This window comes from Babylonia areolata, chromosome 21 (genome assembly GCF_041734735.1).
Source record: "Babylonia areolata isolate BAREFJ2019XMU chromosome 21, ASM4173473v1, whole genome shotgun sequence".
Lineage (NCBI taxonomy): Eukaryota > Metazoa > Mollusca > Gastropoda > Neogastropoda > Buccinidae > Babylonia > Babylonia areolata.
This window is the reverse complement of record NC_134896.1, coordinates 9,120,013-9,135,941: the sequence shown is the minus strand read 5'-3', so window position 1 is coordinate 9,135,941 and position 15,929 is coordinate 9,120,013. Positions and strand designations below refer to the sequence as shown.

Sequence of the window (15,929 nt, the reverse complement as noted above, 5' to 3'; positions counted from 1 at the left end):
TGTTGTGGAGGTGGCGGACATTGTGGACCGGGCCTTACAGCTCCCCAGCGTTTCTGCCCAGGTTGGTGACACTCGTTTTTGATGCGCTGGTTGTGCGATTTTATACGCCAGTCGATGGAACACACACACATATATTCACACAAACGCACGCATGCAGATGCACACACACACGCACGCACGCAGATGCGCGTACACACACACACACACAGATGCGCGTGCACACACACACACACAATCTACCCATCAGCAAATACATCTGTGTATCTGTGCACTTTTCCTACAGATGGCCACCAACATACTGAGGATCGTGGACAGTGTGTCGGCGGTGAACAAGTCAGTGTTACAGCAATCCATCACCAAGGGCAACACCACTAACAGGTGGCTGTCTCTCTCTCTCTGTGACTCTCATTCTCACTCTGTCTCTGTGTGACTCTCATTCTCACTCTGTCTCTGACCCTTTCTCTGTGCGTGACTGTCTCTAACAAGAACTGCACTTTTCTTTGCTTTTTCCCCGTACAAATGATAATTCTGTTTTAAGCAACAGATTGTTCTTGTTACTCAATACCTGGAACAACCGCACATTTGGAATACTTCAAACGAACCGTCTGTACTTTGCATGACCAGGAGTCTTTACCTAACTCCGTTTGTGTGAACATCATAGTTAGCATGAGCCCGCCTGCATTAATGTCAAAGCTTCTGCACTCGATACACCTTACATAAAACAATGTTGTTGCTGCCACTGCAGTTGCTGTTTCTATTACATCGACTGCTGCTGCTGCTGCTACTACTACTACCACCACCACCACAACTACAACTACCACAAATACTACTACTTTTCTTTCTGTCGTTCTTTCTTGATTACATGAAACAATGTTGTTGCTGCCACTGCGGTTGTTGCTGCTGCTGTTGCTTTTGCTATCACAACTACTGCTGTTACTACTACTACATCTGTTATTATTTCCCTTTCTTTCTTTCGTTTGTTATTTTTGTGGGGATTTTGTATGCGCCTTCTTTCTTTCTTTCTGTTCTTTCTCTCTCTCGTTCTTTCTTGTACCACCGCAGGATCACTTTCGTATATGGATTTGTCCGAACGCAGTGACGCCTCCTTGAGTTACTGATACTGATACTGCAGGATCATTTTCGCGGTGGAGCGGCTGGCGGACAAGGTCAGTCTTCAAGACGGATTGGCTCGCGTGGAGACCAAGGGGATCATTCTGCAAGTCTGGAACCTAACCACCACCATCCTTGCTCAGAGCCCGGTGCTGGGGTGGCAGGTCGACTCCAGCGGAGACACGGGCCGGCTGACGTCCGCCTCCCATCTGGCGGAGGACCCGCACATGGATTCTGCCATCATGCTGTCTGAGGGCACTGCCAGGAGGATCGTCAACGGCACCGCCACGGAAGGTTTTCTTGCGTGTCGGCGTGTCCCCCCCCCCACCCCCCCGTCTGTCTCTCTTTCGAAAATTTCTGGTCATAACGCGTTAATATGCAGGAAACTATCCTTCTGTTGAGACTGTGATTGACATGGGTCTGGGGCATGTTCATTAAACCATTCAGTTTTTTTTCTTCTCTGTTTTATTTTATTTCATTTTATTTATTCGTTAATGTGATGACTATTATTTCCCCTCAAGGCCCTCTGACTAAGCGCGTTGGGTTATGCTGCATGTCAGGCATCTGCTAAGCAGATGTGGTGTAGAGTATTATGGGTTTGTCCGAGCTCTGTGACGCCTCCTTAAGTAACTGAAATGATTTGAACTTTCAATCTCTGTTTGTCTGTTTCTCCTTCTATCTCCTCCGCTGTCTTTCCTTTTCTTCCTTCCTTTCTTCTTTCCCCTCTTACTCACGCGTGTGCGTCTTGTGGATAGTAATGTATTTATCTGCAATTTATTTGGTGGTTGTTGTTGTTACGTTTTGCCACGCAGTTTGTATGTGTTAACACTTTCCTCCTTTTTTCTTCTTGTTTTCTAGATCAGTGGTAACTGTAAAACAACAGATCGGCATTATCTGTAAAAACAATAGACCACTGTTAAAATTGAACAGCAGATCAGCGTTTCACCCACCAAATTTCACAAAAAACAGGAATTAAAAAAAACAAAAACATTACCGTATTAAAACAATGCCCATCGTATAACAAAAGCTCTTTTAAAAAAAAGACAGTACAAAAGAAAGGACGAAGACCAGATGAGGATTGACGATGTACAATCAGACCAGATGAGGATTGACGATGTACAATGAGACCAGACGAGACAAAAAAACGACCCCAGACCAGACCAGAGCACCAACTAGCTAGTTAACCACCACACACACACACACACAACTGCAAAAATCACAACGACTGTTATGTTTCAGCCTTCTCTGGTCGAGATGTCAGGGTTTCGTTCAACGTGATCAAACAGACTGGTCTGTTCCAAGCTGGCGGTCACACAGACACCAACACGTCGGACGCCCATGCCACACAGGGCGGGCCGACAGCCAGGGACAGCCTCAACAGCAAAGTGCTCTCTTTGAGAATCACGGTGGACGGTCAGCCCGTGACTGACCTGTCCGCTTTTGGCCAGGGCTATGTCACCACTGTCTTTCAGTCACTGGAGGTAAGGAGCACTGACACGTGGGAACATGCTGAATAAAAAGAAACATCTGATTACGAAGGTACAAGCATGTCTTTGAAACTGATGTTCGTGTTTTTGAACAGTTTGGATAAGCAGGAGCACTTGCTAAAGGTTTTAACAGAGAGGTGTATAATCAATTAAAAAAAAATTGTGTAGGTTGCATGTGTTCGGAAAACCCCCAACACGACTGTGATTATCACGTTTACAGATATTACATAAAGACATGATTGTACCTTCGTAATCAGATCATGCGTTTGAATCTGCAAATATCAGTTCTTCCATGACTGTAACATGATAGTCTGAAGTGTTGGAATAGATAGGTCTTTGCGTTCCTGCTGAAACATTGTAACGCACATCCAGGAATTCCTGTGTTGTGTCATTGCCAAGTCCATCACTACCCCCCGTACCCCCCCCCCCCCCCCCCCCCCCCCCACCTTTTTTTTTTTTTTTTTTAAACATTACTCTTCTCTACCTTTGTTAGTTCGTTTGTAGCCCCCAGTATACAATGTCATAAAACGTTGTGGCTCCCTATACACATGTGTCATTTCACGTTTTGGAATTCTCTCTCTCTCTCTCTCTCTCTCTCTCAAGGACAGATTGGAAGACTAGGCAATGCCTAAAATCTTTATCCTTGAATAATAAAGTTTTTGAATCTTGAATCTTTCCCAATACATTTTTTTTTCTCCTTTCACTCAAGATCATAATGTAGGAAAACAAGAGCATGTAAAAACTAGATCACTTTCCGCCATTTCAAAATGACACGAAAATGTGTTAGAGGAAGAAGATACATATCTAACATTAATTATAGACTTTAGACAATGAATGGGCTAGAAGACAAAACAAAAAGTTCAAAGACAGCAGCTATGGTAATTTGAATTCTCACCGAGGGAGAGACCCTGTTGTATACCTCTGGTGACTGCAGGTGCTGCAGTCTCTGCCTATATTGCACAGCTGTATAATCCATGTCGTGTTGCAGTCTATGTCTGCATTGTACAGCTATATAATACGTGTTCCGCTGCAGTCTATGTCTGTATTGTACAGCCTGTATAATCCGTGTTCCGCTGCAGTCTTTGTCTATATTGTACAGCTATATAATCCCCGTGATGTCGCAATCTTTGTCTGTCTGGTACAGCTCTATAATTTATTTGGTGTTGCAGTCTTTACCTATATTGTTCAGCTCTATAACTCATGTGTTGTGTCGCAGTCTTTGTATAGTACATTTCTAATCAGTGGTGTTGCGTCGCAAAGTACGTCTCTATTGTACACCTCCTATCATCAGTGTTTCTTCGCAATGTCTGTGTTGTTCACCGATAATTGGTGTGGTGCTGCAGTCTGTGTCTATATTGTACAGCTGTATAATCCCCGTGGTGCTGCAGTCTATATTGTACAGCTGTAATCCCTGTGGTGCTGCAGTCTATGCCTGTATTACACAGCTGTATAATCCCCGTGGTGCTGCAGTCTATGTCTATATTGTACAGCTCTATAATCCCTGTGGTGCTGCAGTCTATATTGTACAGCTGTATAATCCCTGTGGTGCTGCAGTCTATATTGTACAGCTGTAATCCCTGTGGTGCTGCAGTCTATGTCTATATTGTACAGGTGTATAATCCCCGTGGTGCTGCAGTCTATGTCTATATTGTACAGCTCTATAATCCCTGTGGTGCTGCAGTCTATATTGTACAGCTGTATAATCCCCGTGGTGCTGCAGTCTATGTCTATATTGTACAGCTGTATAATCCCCGTGGTGCTGCAGTCATTGTACAGCTGTATAATCCCCGTGGTGCTGCAGTCTATGTCTATATTGTACAGCTGTACAATCTCTGTGGTGCTGCAGTCTATGTATTACACAGCTCTATAATCCCCGTGGTGCTGAAGTCTATGCCTGTATTACACAGCTGTATAATCCCCGTGGTGCTGCAGTCTATATTGTACAGCTGTAATCCCTGTGGTGCTGCAGTCTATATTGTACAGCTCTATATTCCCCGTGGTGCTGCAGTCTATATTGTACAGCTGTAATCCCTGTGGTGCTGCAGTCTATGTCTATATTGTACAGCTGTATAATCCCCGTGGTGCTGCAGTCTGTGTCTATATTGTACAGCTCTATAATCCCCGTGGTGCTGCAGTCTATGTCTATATTATACAGCTCTATAATCCCCGTGGTGCTGCAGTCTGTCTATATTATACAGCTCTATAATCCCCGTGGTGCTACAGTCTATGTCTATATTGTACAGCTGTAATCCCTGTGGTGCTGCAGTCTATATTGTACAGCTCTATAATCCCCGTGGTGCTGCAGTCTATGTCTATATTGTACAGCTCTTTAATCCCCGTGGTGCTGCAGTCTATGTCTATATTGTACAGCTGTATAATCCCCGTGGTGCTGCAGTCTATGTCTATATTGTACAGCTCTATAATCCCCGTGGTGCTGCAGTCTATGTCTATATTGTACAGCTGTATAATCCCCGTGGTGCTGCAGTCTGTGTCTGTATTGTACAGCTGTATAATCCCCGTGGTGCTGCAGTCTGTGTCTACATTGTACAGCTCTATAATCCCTGTGGTGCTGCAGTCTATATTGTACAGCTGTATAATCCCCGTGGTGCTGCAGTCTGTCTATATTGTACAGTTCCAACCATAGTGTGTTGCTTCGCAGTCTTGTCTCTATTGTATACCTCCGACGGGCGCAATAGTGGTTAAAGCGTTAGCCTTGCAGTCTGAGGGTCCCGGGTTCGAATCTCGGTAACGGCGCCTGGTGGGTAAAGGGTGGAGATTTTTCCGATCTCCCAGGACAACATATGTGCAGACCTGCTTGTACCTGAACCCTCTTCGTGTGTATACGCAAGCAGAAGATCAAGTACGCACGCTAAAGATCTTGTAATCCATGTCAGCGCTCAGTGGGTTATGGAAACAAGAACATACCCAGCATGCACCCCCCCCGAAAGCGGAGTGTGGCTGCTAACATGGTGGGGTAAAATCGGTCATACACGTAAAAGCCCACTCGTGTACACAAGAGTGAAAGTGGGAGTTGCATCCCACGAACGAAGAAGAAGTATACCTCTTATTGTTGTGGTGCTGCAGTCTCTGTCTCCCAGGTTGCAGTCAGAGCGCAAGGAACGAACGCAGTGTGTGTTCTGGGACTTTGCACTGCGGCAGTCCCTGGGGGGCTGGTCCACGGAGGGCTGTCACCTGGAGCGTTTCGTGTCCGGCAGGGTCACCTGCGTCTGTGACCACCTGACCAACTTCGCCGTCCTCATGGTCAGTGTGGTGTGTTTGCGCGCGCGCGTGTGTGTGTGTGTGTGTGTGTGTTTTAATGCCACAATTTTAGAACTGGCATTTCTGAGCAACCACACGTGACAGAATATAAAACCCAACAGGAAGACAGATACAGGAAAAAACCTCTGTAGCCATCGCTTTTATGCAAATGCATCTCCCTGGGTGAAATTCTTGAATTTCAACAAACGTTTCTGCAATAATTTCGTTATTTAAAAATGAGTGTGTGTGTGTGTGTGTTTGTTGATTTCAGGACATGTACGACCAGGGAACGGAAGAAGCCCATATGGAAGCTCTCGGTCTCCTCACCACAGCGGGCCTGTCTCTGTCCATCTGTGGCCTGGCCGTCACGGCCCTCCTCTTCATTCTGGTCAAGTGAGTACGTCTCACCCCCACCCCCACGTCAGTTCCCTTGACTGTCTGTCTGTCCGTCAGTCTGTCCGTTTCAGCTTCAAGGTGAGTGCTTTGCACGATGACCCGAGTTTTGTGATTTCTGAGTTTCTATGTGACAGCTGTGACTTGGGCCATGCGATTTCTCACTACCTTGGTGTATTTTCTGCACTGTTATCTCGGTCTTGTGATTTATTCAGTTGCGAGGTGAATGGTCTGCACTGTGCCTAGGCCTTATGTTTTCACAGTTCCTAGGTAAGTGTTCAGCACTGTTACCCATGTCTTATGATTTCACTGTTCCTAAGTGAGTGTTGAATTGTGTGACCTACGACCCAGAATCCTTTGATTTCTCAGTCCATGGTCAGTTACTTCACTGACAAGATGGGGGCAGGGCGGGCGGAAGTGGGTGGGATGGAGTGTGATGGTGATGAGGTGGGAGGAGTTACCGTTCCTGCCGACTGCTGTAAACGCTGCTGCCTGCCTGTCTGTCTATCTGTCCTCTCATACCGGTCCCTCCCTGGCAGGGCCCAGCACAGAAGCCTGCCTCAGCAGACCCTGTTCAACATGGCGCTGGCCATGCTCCTGTCCTGGGTCACCTTCCTGGCTGGGGTCCGGCGCCGCGTGGGGGAGGAGGAGCACCACCACCACGTGGCCTGCCTGCTGGTGGCCATGCTGCTGCACTACCTCCTCCTCGTCTCCTTTCTCTGGATGCTGGCCCAGGCAGCGCTGCACTACCTCCTGCTAGTCAAGGCCAGCAAACGCCCTTTTTTCACCCACTACATGCTCAAGGCCGCGCCACTCGCCTGGGGTGAGAGAGAGAGCAAAGTAAAATCGAGTTAGCGCACGTAAAAGAACCCATGGCAACAAAAAGGGTTGTTGTCCCTGGCAAAATTCTGTATCGAGAAAAAAAATCCACTACGATAGGCAAAAAAAAACAAACCCACCCAACAAATAATAAAATTGCAGGCAGAAAAAAAATACCAAAGAAAAAGGGTGGCGGTGTCAGTGTAGAGACGCGCTCTCCCTGGGGAGAGCAGCCCGAATTTCATACAGAGAAATCTGTTGTGACAAAAAAGAGTAATGCAAGTGAAATCAGCTTTGTTATCTCTCAACGAGAAACTTCTACTTAAGTCTTGGTGTGGTTCACAACAGCACGCATAAGATGTAAAATTACTAAAAGACAAGCACATGTTTAAGCATTTTTAGAGATTGTGTAACATTGCACATTAAATATAAAAGAACGGTTAGCAGTTGAAACAATAACTGAATGACTAAACAGATAAAGATATTTTAATATACCAATTACCAGTTAACAAACCAGCTACCAAAGAACGGTTAGCAGTTGAAACAATAAATGAATGACTAAACAGATAAAGATATTTTAATATACCAATTACCAGTTAACAAACCAGCTACCAAAGAACGGTTAGCAGTTGAAACAAGAAATTAATGACTAAATAAATAAATGGATATATGAATAAACCAATTACCAGTTAACAAACCAGCTAACCTAACAAAAATTAGCCAATCAATCTGTCTCTCTCTTTCCCTCATCTCTCGCACTCCCCCACACCCACCTCTCTGTCATTGCTAACAGCATGGAAGGAACGAGTGCTGCAATCGATACCATCCTCACAGGCAGACTGTCATTGTCACTTAGTTTTGTTCATCATAATGAATACACATCAGATGTTTGGAGCTTTTCATTTAAAGGCCATCTGCAAGTTCTATAACAGTGTGTGTGTGTGTGTGTGTGTGTGTGTGTGTGTGTGTGTGTGTGTAGGTCTGCCTCTCCTCCCTGTCATCATCGTGTCAGCAGTCGACGTGGAGCTGTACCACGGCGGAAAGGACTAGTGAGCTCATTGGACCACTTGGATGCACAGCATGGCAGATACTTCTTTTACTTTGCTTTTTTTTTTCTTCGTTTGTGAAACGTGTGTCTTTTTGCCTGGTATATAAGACCAATACAATGTTGTTAACATTGAATGGGTTTTGATTAAGCTTGGTCCCAAACTATGCCGATAGATTGTATCATCCTTGTCTTTTCTGTGTGTATGACAGTCAGTCGTGTTCGACAATGACTATCAGGACAGCAGAGGAGGTAACTGCTGTTCCAACTACCTGGTCTAGAATTTGATTATGGTGGAGAGTGTCTTGCCCAAATTACATCCCCACTCTCGCGGCCAAGCGGGGTTTTAGTACAGTTGGCGATGGGATGGTTCCCAAAGGCCAACTAGTCCCCAAGGCTGCAGCACTAACAGCCAGTGCAATTTTGCCTCCTAGTTTGAGATTCAGAGTCCTTCACAAAAGACTAAGCTGTAAATGATTTCCCATTGCAATAGAGAAACGATTGATGATAAGCTCTCACTCTGCTGTTGGCCCAACTGTAAACATTGGCCAGCATGTATAAGCTAATATCACAGATTGACATAAGTTTACAGTTGGGCCAATAGCTAAGTGTCGACTGCCTTAAAACCCTCTTGGCCGATAGAGTGGGGATGTACCATGGGCAAGACAGTCTCCACTATAATCAAATTATAGCCCAGATAGTCGGGACAGCAGTTACCTCCTCTGCTGTTCTGATGGTCATAGTCGAAAACGAGAGACTATCATACAAACTTACGTCGATCTGTGATGTAAGCTGAGTGTAGGGCATTCTTGTCTTTCCCAGTTGCTGGATGTCACTGACAGCGTTCTACTGCGCCTTCCTGCCTCCCCTCGCCGTCATCATCACCACCAACATCATCATCTACGTGCTGGTGGTGGTGGGCATCTGTCGTCGGCCCAGCGTTAAGAGCGGCTCCAGCTACACTGCCATCGGTGTCCGTGCCTCCATCAGCTGTTTCGTGGTGTTTGGTAAGTCACATACGCATTCACGCGCACACTCATACACGCGCGCACACACAAACACACACACGCATGCTCGCGCATTCATGGATTCACACACACACACGTTCACTCACTCACTCAATCAGTCACTCACTCACTCAGACACACACACATTATTCTGTCAGTAGATGTGTGACTTGTACTGGACGCCACTGCATCACGCGTCTTCAGAGCGTAGCTATTGTTGTTGCTGTTTTAACTCAATGCCCATGCTTACACACGCGCACACGAACACATACATGCACTCGGACACACAAACACACACACACACGCGCGCGCGCACACACACACTCATGAGATCAGACTCCCCGCAAAGTCATAACGTGGTATTATGAACATAATCGCACAAAGAGAGCTTTAAAACTAGTCTGTGTGGATATCTCTTACGATGCGTATGCACATAGAGCTTTTGAGCTAGCCTGTATATCACACGATGCGTATACTTATAAAGTGAGGTTTTGAGCTAGCCTGTATGAGTATATCACACGATGCGTATACTTATAAAGTGAGGTTTTGAGCTAGCCTGTATGAGTATATCACACGATGCGTATACTTATAAAGTGAGGTTTTGAGCTAGCCTGTATATCACACGATGCGTATACTTATAAAGTGAGGTTTTGAGCTAGCCTGTATGAGTATATCACACGATGCGTATACTTATAAAGTGAGGTTTTGAGCTAGCCTGTTTGAGTATCTCACACGATGCGTATACTTATAAAGTGAGGTTTTGAGCTAGCCTGTATGGATACCTCGTACGATGCGAATGCACACTAAGAGAACTTTAGAACTAGCTTGTATGGATATCTCGTACGATGCGTGTGGACACAAGGAGAGCTTTAGAACAAGAACACAATACAAGACAACACAGCACAGCGTAGGACAACCCAACCCAACCCAACACCATGTTCTGGCGTCCATGTTTCACCTCCAGGTCTCAGCTGGACCTTCGCCTTCTTCGCGGTGGGCGAGGCCCGCGCGCTGTTCCAGTACCTCTTCACCATCACCTCCACCTCCCAGGGCCTTCTGATCTTCATCCTCTACCCGGCCCGCGACCCGGCCGTGCGGACCTACCTGCGGGACAAACTCCACAGCTGCAGAAGGGGCCGAAAGGACGTCCACACATCTTCCACCCCACAGGCCACCCCGGGCACCCAGCGGCAGGAGAACATCCAGGAGACCAGCTTCAGCCGTCCTGGACAAAAGAGGTGGTGAGAAGGTCGTCTTCCGGGGAAAAAAAAAAGCAACAAACAATGGGCTGCGGTTCCATTTGATCGTGCAAAACCGTTTTGTTAATCAAATGTCTGACTATGAATTTGTAAGGCAGGATCGATTTTGTTTTTATAATCCTTCGTTCTTTCTGTTTGTGTGTTTTATATTGTCCCCGCTTTTTGTTGTTGTTGATTTACATGTCATTTATCAGGGTGGTTTTTTTTTGTTTTTGTTTTTACTCTTATATTGCTTTTGATTTCATGTGATTATGAAATGCGTCCACATAATGTATCATGGAAGCGTTCGAATTTCTGAAATTGTTCAGGATACTTAGTTCAGTGCTTTTTGTTGTTGGTGGTGGAGGTGTTTCTTGGTGCTTAAAAAAATTTAACTAGTACGCTCGAGGTAATGCCGAAGAACTATGAAGATGCACCACTGGATGTCTAGCTTTGTCTGGGATAACATTCTCAGTGACCGCAAAGTCCAATGCCGGAGTTACAGTCTCTCTGACTGCGCTTGGAACTCCAGCTTCGATGTTTCCTCTGGGCTTTACTCGGGCAGCCTTTCCCAGACTGCCTCTGACATTGAGGTGGCAGAGGTTTGGAGACAACATTCTTCATGTGACAAAATATATCGGAGAATATTCAATTACCACATGAACTTTATCTGTGTGATAACATGGACATGGTTATTTACATCCACAATTTCATTCAACTTTATTATGAGAAATTCCCGGAAAGAATCATTTGTAGCAAAGAGTACCATTTTTACCCCTCGCTATAGAACTAACCTTTTCATGTCCTCTTTCACTTATTCTGGGGGTAGGTAATGAAATCTACGACAGTCTTAAAAATATATCTACTGCAGCATCATTCAAAAAAGCGTATCGAAAATATCTAATGCAACAAATATAATTAGTCTTAGCGAAGTCAATGCACATGATGAGGTTTCAGTAAACCGGCACTAATCTGACTGTTTCAATTGTTCTCCACTAAGGTGTGAGCAGGGATGAAGGCGCAGTGTACGTTTGTGTGTGTATGTCTGTTTGCATATGTTATGTCTGTGTGTGCTTCTGTGTTTGAGTGCATGTGAATGACGCCTGTGCGCACACACACACACACACACACATATACAAACACACAGAGACGCACGTGTAAGTTTGAAGGGTTTCATGTAGTAATTGATGTGTTATTATTTTCATTTCGTAAATGTATACTTTGTATCATCCACCAATCTATTTATCATCATCTATTTGAATTTTTGTCATTTGTTTGTTTTATTTCATTTTATTTATTATATGGTGCATATGTATGCATATGCGTGTGTGAGGGCATGGTTGTAAAGAAGTTTACAGCTTATCCATTCTACTCTCATTAAAACATTAGTTGTTCTCTCTCTCTCTGTGTCTCAATTGACTGGATGAAAAAAAAAAGCACACAAGTGCTTATCTATTATCCCCGAAATAAAGAATTTGTCTTGTCTTGTCTTCTCTCTGTCTCTCTCTCTCTCTCGCGCGCGCGTGTGTGTGATAGAGTGTTAGTGTTTGCCTGGACGCTTAGAAAGATAGACCGAGATAAAGAGAGTTCAGTCTGGGTTTAGTGGTCTTGGCATAAAGGTGTGTGGGTTTTTTTTCATATGTACTGCTCAATGGACAACAACAACAACAATAATAATAATAATAATGTGACCAAGCGCTATGCTTGCTCCAATACTTGCCTCACGCACAAGCTGTATCAGCTTGCCTCACGCACAAGCTGTATTAGCTTGCCTCACGCACAAACTGTGTTAGCAGACGACAGTTTTCGCAACTAACCCACACGCAGAATGTGCGACGTCACTCCGCTTACATCACTTTGTCCTCTTCGCCAGACAACCTACTCACGGCTCGACCAGAGTCGCGTTACGGTACGCTATTGGCTGAGCTGGAATCTGTGTTTCTGCTTCACCATAATTAATTAATATATCTTTTGTCAGATCAGTAAACTACAAGTATTATATACTGGCAGAATCGTCGCAATTCCATCTTTAAGTCTATTCCATTTGTGTTTGCCTTCATTAAACTGATTTAACGCAGTTTGTAATTTTCAGCGACGAGCTCGTTAAAACTGACCCTGTTTAGGTGACTTAAAGTAAGATTATAAATTCATCTTAAATAATCAACACTTCATTTTATATACATTATAAAGTAGGTGTTAAGCTCTCTTTTGCAACTTATCCCACGTAAATCGGTTCAGGGATCATTTAGAAATCTGTCACTGAACACCTTGTCAGTAACACAGTTGTCGTCGGATTTGGCCTGATTAGTGCCGATCTGCTTTGCAGCACACGTGACTGTCTTGCTTAACCTGCATAAATTGGCACAGTGAGTGATGAGTGTCATTTCATACCTGGTCAGTCATCTGACCAGAGCTTCTCTCTCTCTCTCTTGCTGCGTCGCGGGCACTGTGTGTGTGTGTCGTGTGTTCACACAACGTATTGCTGTAAGTACTAGTGTGTAGAACGTGTTGATTTGTAAATTGTATTGTTCGACACAGTACTTGTGTTCATGAGTATGTTCAGTTATTGCTTTGTTCAGTTATTGCTTTGACATGTTAGTCACAGCTCGGCTATGATTGATCTAAATAATTGCCATGTCGTCATATGCTCGTAGCAGTTTGTTCCAGAATGTTCTAGGGAGTGCATAAAGTTCATTCACCACTTAATGGTTAAACCATGACGGTTCTTCACTTACTATCTGGTCTGTCAGTTTGCCAGTATAATATCAAAGCCACTGATTCTATTATCTTGTTTATTATTCATGTATTATTTTACATGCTGATATCAGTTGTACTGCTACAGTGTGCTCAGTACTCTAAGATGTGTGTAGTATTCTGTTGTAGTGATATCAGTTACTGGTTAAAACCACCTGATATATATCAGTCTGTTAATTGTAATTTAGTTATCATGCTCTCTCCTATACAGCTTATTCCAGTATAGTGCTACATGATAAACTGATTCATTTGAGTCACTTTGACACAGTATGAGCTTTACCTAATCTATACTGTCAGTGTACTTTCACCAAGTCAGCATCGCTTCAATCGCTTTAACTGCGCTATTTAAATGTATTAGAAATGTCATTTGATGTCAGTGTTTGGTCTTCACACATATGCATTATGTTGTTGCGTAAACCCGAGTGATAAGTCTTTCCATGTAATATGTATACATGTGCTTTACTATTCACTTGTGCCGACATGTTGTGCTTATGACATTTGTTTGTGTCATTCCAGGCACTGTCTTCTCTTCTTAGTTTTCTCTTCTTACACCTTCTCTTTTAAGTCTTCTTAGTTTTCTCTACACAACTATTGTAAATAAAACAATTAAAAAAAACAAACATTTGTGACTTGCGTCTATATTGTCCTGGCCTGTGCGCGGGAATTCTTGACCATCCTTTCATTCAATCATTTAGTTCTTTTTTACCGTCCATACCCTTCAATAACCACTCGGTACACGGCTACAATAATAACAACAACAACAACATTATTATTATTTTATTATCACCATTACTGTTGTTGTTGCTGCTGCTGTTATCGTTGGAAATAATCAATGCTGTGACGTACAGCTGCATTGTGATATCTACAATGATTTGAAATAATGATCTTTGATAAATCGAAGTTTTAAACACGCCACAACAGCAATTCAAGTCGTTGATTCAGAAAAGCAAACTAAGGGACGTAATAGCTTCGCCTTCGTTAGTCGTGTATCGGTTGCTTCCCTTCGAAAGTTTCTTTCAGGTCAATCAACTTAAAATCACTCAGTGGTAAAAATTCTGATCATGTTTTAAAGGCCAGCCGAAGGCAAGGAGCAATCACGGGATGAGAAAAAAGCCAACTAAAAAAAAATCCTTTTGATTTACAGGCAAATTGGTTGAAAGTGAGAGGCAGACAGAGAGAGAGAGAGATGTGATGAGCAGAGGAAGAGGAGAGATGGAGGGCGAGAAAGAGAGACTCAAAGAATTTAATGTTAGACCTCCGGCCTGTAAACATTTGAGGTGCACATACACACACGTGATCGCAACAAGAAAAGACAATAAGTAGATAAATGAAATAATACCAGAATTTTAAACACAACACAAATAAATGTTATTTGTCCAAACTTAAAATCCTGCTTCAAGTTCTTCCCATCTCTTGAACGCACAGAATATGTACATCGCAACATCTCTAGATATATTCACATCTTCGTTTTTTTAACAATTGTGCCAATTCTGCATGACAAAATCTACTAAACTGCCTATGTTTAAAAAATATATTTCTCTTTTAATGGTCTGTAGACATCTCAATGTAGCAGAAAATGGAATCCATCCTCTATTTGTTCAAAGAAAGGACATGTCTTTACGTTATCGCAAAAACACAAAGAAAGAAAAAGAAACAAAAAAGACAGAGATAGAGACAGAAAAACAGACTGAAAGACAAAGAGAATAAAGAACCCGGAAAAAAAAGAGAAAGAACACAAAAGAGAAAAGAAAGAGAAAGAAAAGTCCGAAAAACGAAAAAAAGCCAGAAAGAAAAGAAAAAATAAAAAAAGAAAGAAAGGAAGAAAGAAAGAAAAGAGTTACTGATAAAACATAGGTAGCTATACTATAATCAAGCAATAAATACCCGCATACATTGTATCGTATAGTATCGTATTGCTTTACTCTTTCTTGTCACAAGATTTCTCTGTGTGAAATTCGGGTTGCTCTCCCCGGGGAGACTGCGTCGCTACACTGACAGCGCCACCCTTTTTTATTTTTTTATTTTTTTTTCTGCCTGCAATTTTATTTGCTTTCCTATCGAAGTAGATTTTTCTACAGAATTTTGCCAGGGACAACCCTTTTGTGCCGTGGGTTCTTTCATGTGGGCTTAGTGCATGCTGCACACGGGACCTCAGTTTATCGTCTTATTCGAATGACTAGCGTCCAGACCACCACTCAAGGCCTAGTGGAGGGGGAGATGCTGGCGACTAAGAGATTCGAGCCAGTGCACTCAGATTCTCTCGCTTCCTAGGCGGGCGCGTTACCTCCAGGCCAACACTCCATTAATCAATCCTAATATAAAAAAGAATTTTAAAAAAATCAAACAACTCATAATCATGAAAAGAAGAAACGAACAAATACAAACTTTATAACATCATCCAATAATAGTGCTGTCTCTTCTTCCTGTCGTTAGAAAAAATTCTTCTTTTTTATATTTTCTGACTGGACGGATTCAGTCGGCTGCGATTACTCCAATAGAGCTATGTTTAGGAATAGAAAGATGACAAAATTGTGACTGATAGAAATAAATATAAAACTGAGAATAGCTTGCTGATAAAATGTCTTTGGATATTCAACCGGCAGAAAAAAAAAGCAAAAAGGTCTGATATGTACATGGTTTTAACATTTTCTTACATACCTTCAAAAACATCGACCAGCAATTTTTTTTTTATATTATCCCAACGTTTGAAAATAACCAACCTACGATAAATGCATTTAAAAACACACATAATTAGATGTGTTTGTTGGGTTGTTGTTGTTTTTTCTCAGATTCGTTTCCAACATTCCCACACTCTTGT

General features: G+C 43.2%; 1 protein-coding gene across 1 annotated transcript in view; it reads left to right on the top strand.

The window, feature by feature from the left end:
• The window catches only part of LOC143296356 (uncharacterized), a 32,130-nt gene extending 18,446 nt beyond the window's left edge, over window positions 1-13,684 (top strand). The window contains exons 12-21 of the mRNA XM_076608233.1: window positions 1-61; window positions 284-378; window positions 1,133-1,404; window positions 2,350-2,591; window positions 5,682-5,858; window positions 6,127-6,248; window positions 6,788-7,071; window positions 8,047-8,116; window positions 8,935-9,119; window positions 10,084-13,684. The exon at window positions 1-61 is cut by the window's left edge and continues 74 nt beyond it. Coding sequence (XP_076464348.1) covers window positions 1-61; window positions 284-378; window positions 1,133-1,404; window positions 2,350-2,591; window positions 5,682-5,858; window positions 6,127-6,248; window positions 6,788-7,071; window positions 8,047-8,116; window positions 8,935-9,119; window positions 10,084-10,364 — 1,789 coding nt within the window. The 3' untranslated portion in view covers window positions 10,365-13,684. The remainder of the gene's footprint in view (window positions 62-283; window positions 379-1,132; window positions 1,405-2,349; window positions 2,592-5,681; window positions 5,859-6,126; window positions 6,249-6,787; window positions 7,072-8,046; window positions 8,117-8,934; window positions 9,120-10,083) is intronic.
• Window positions 13,685-15,929: the final 2,245 nt, after the last annotated feature.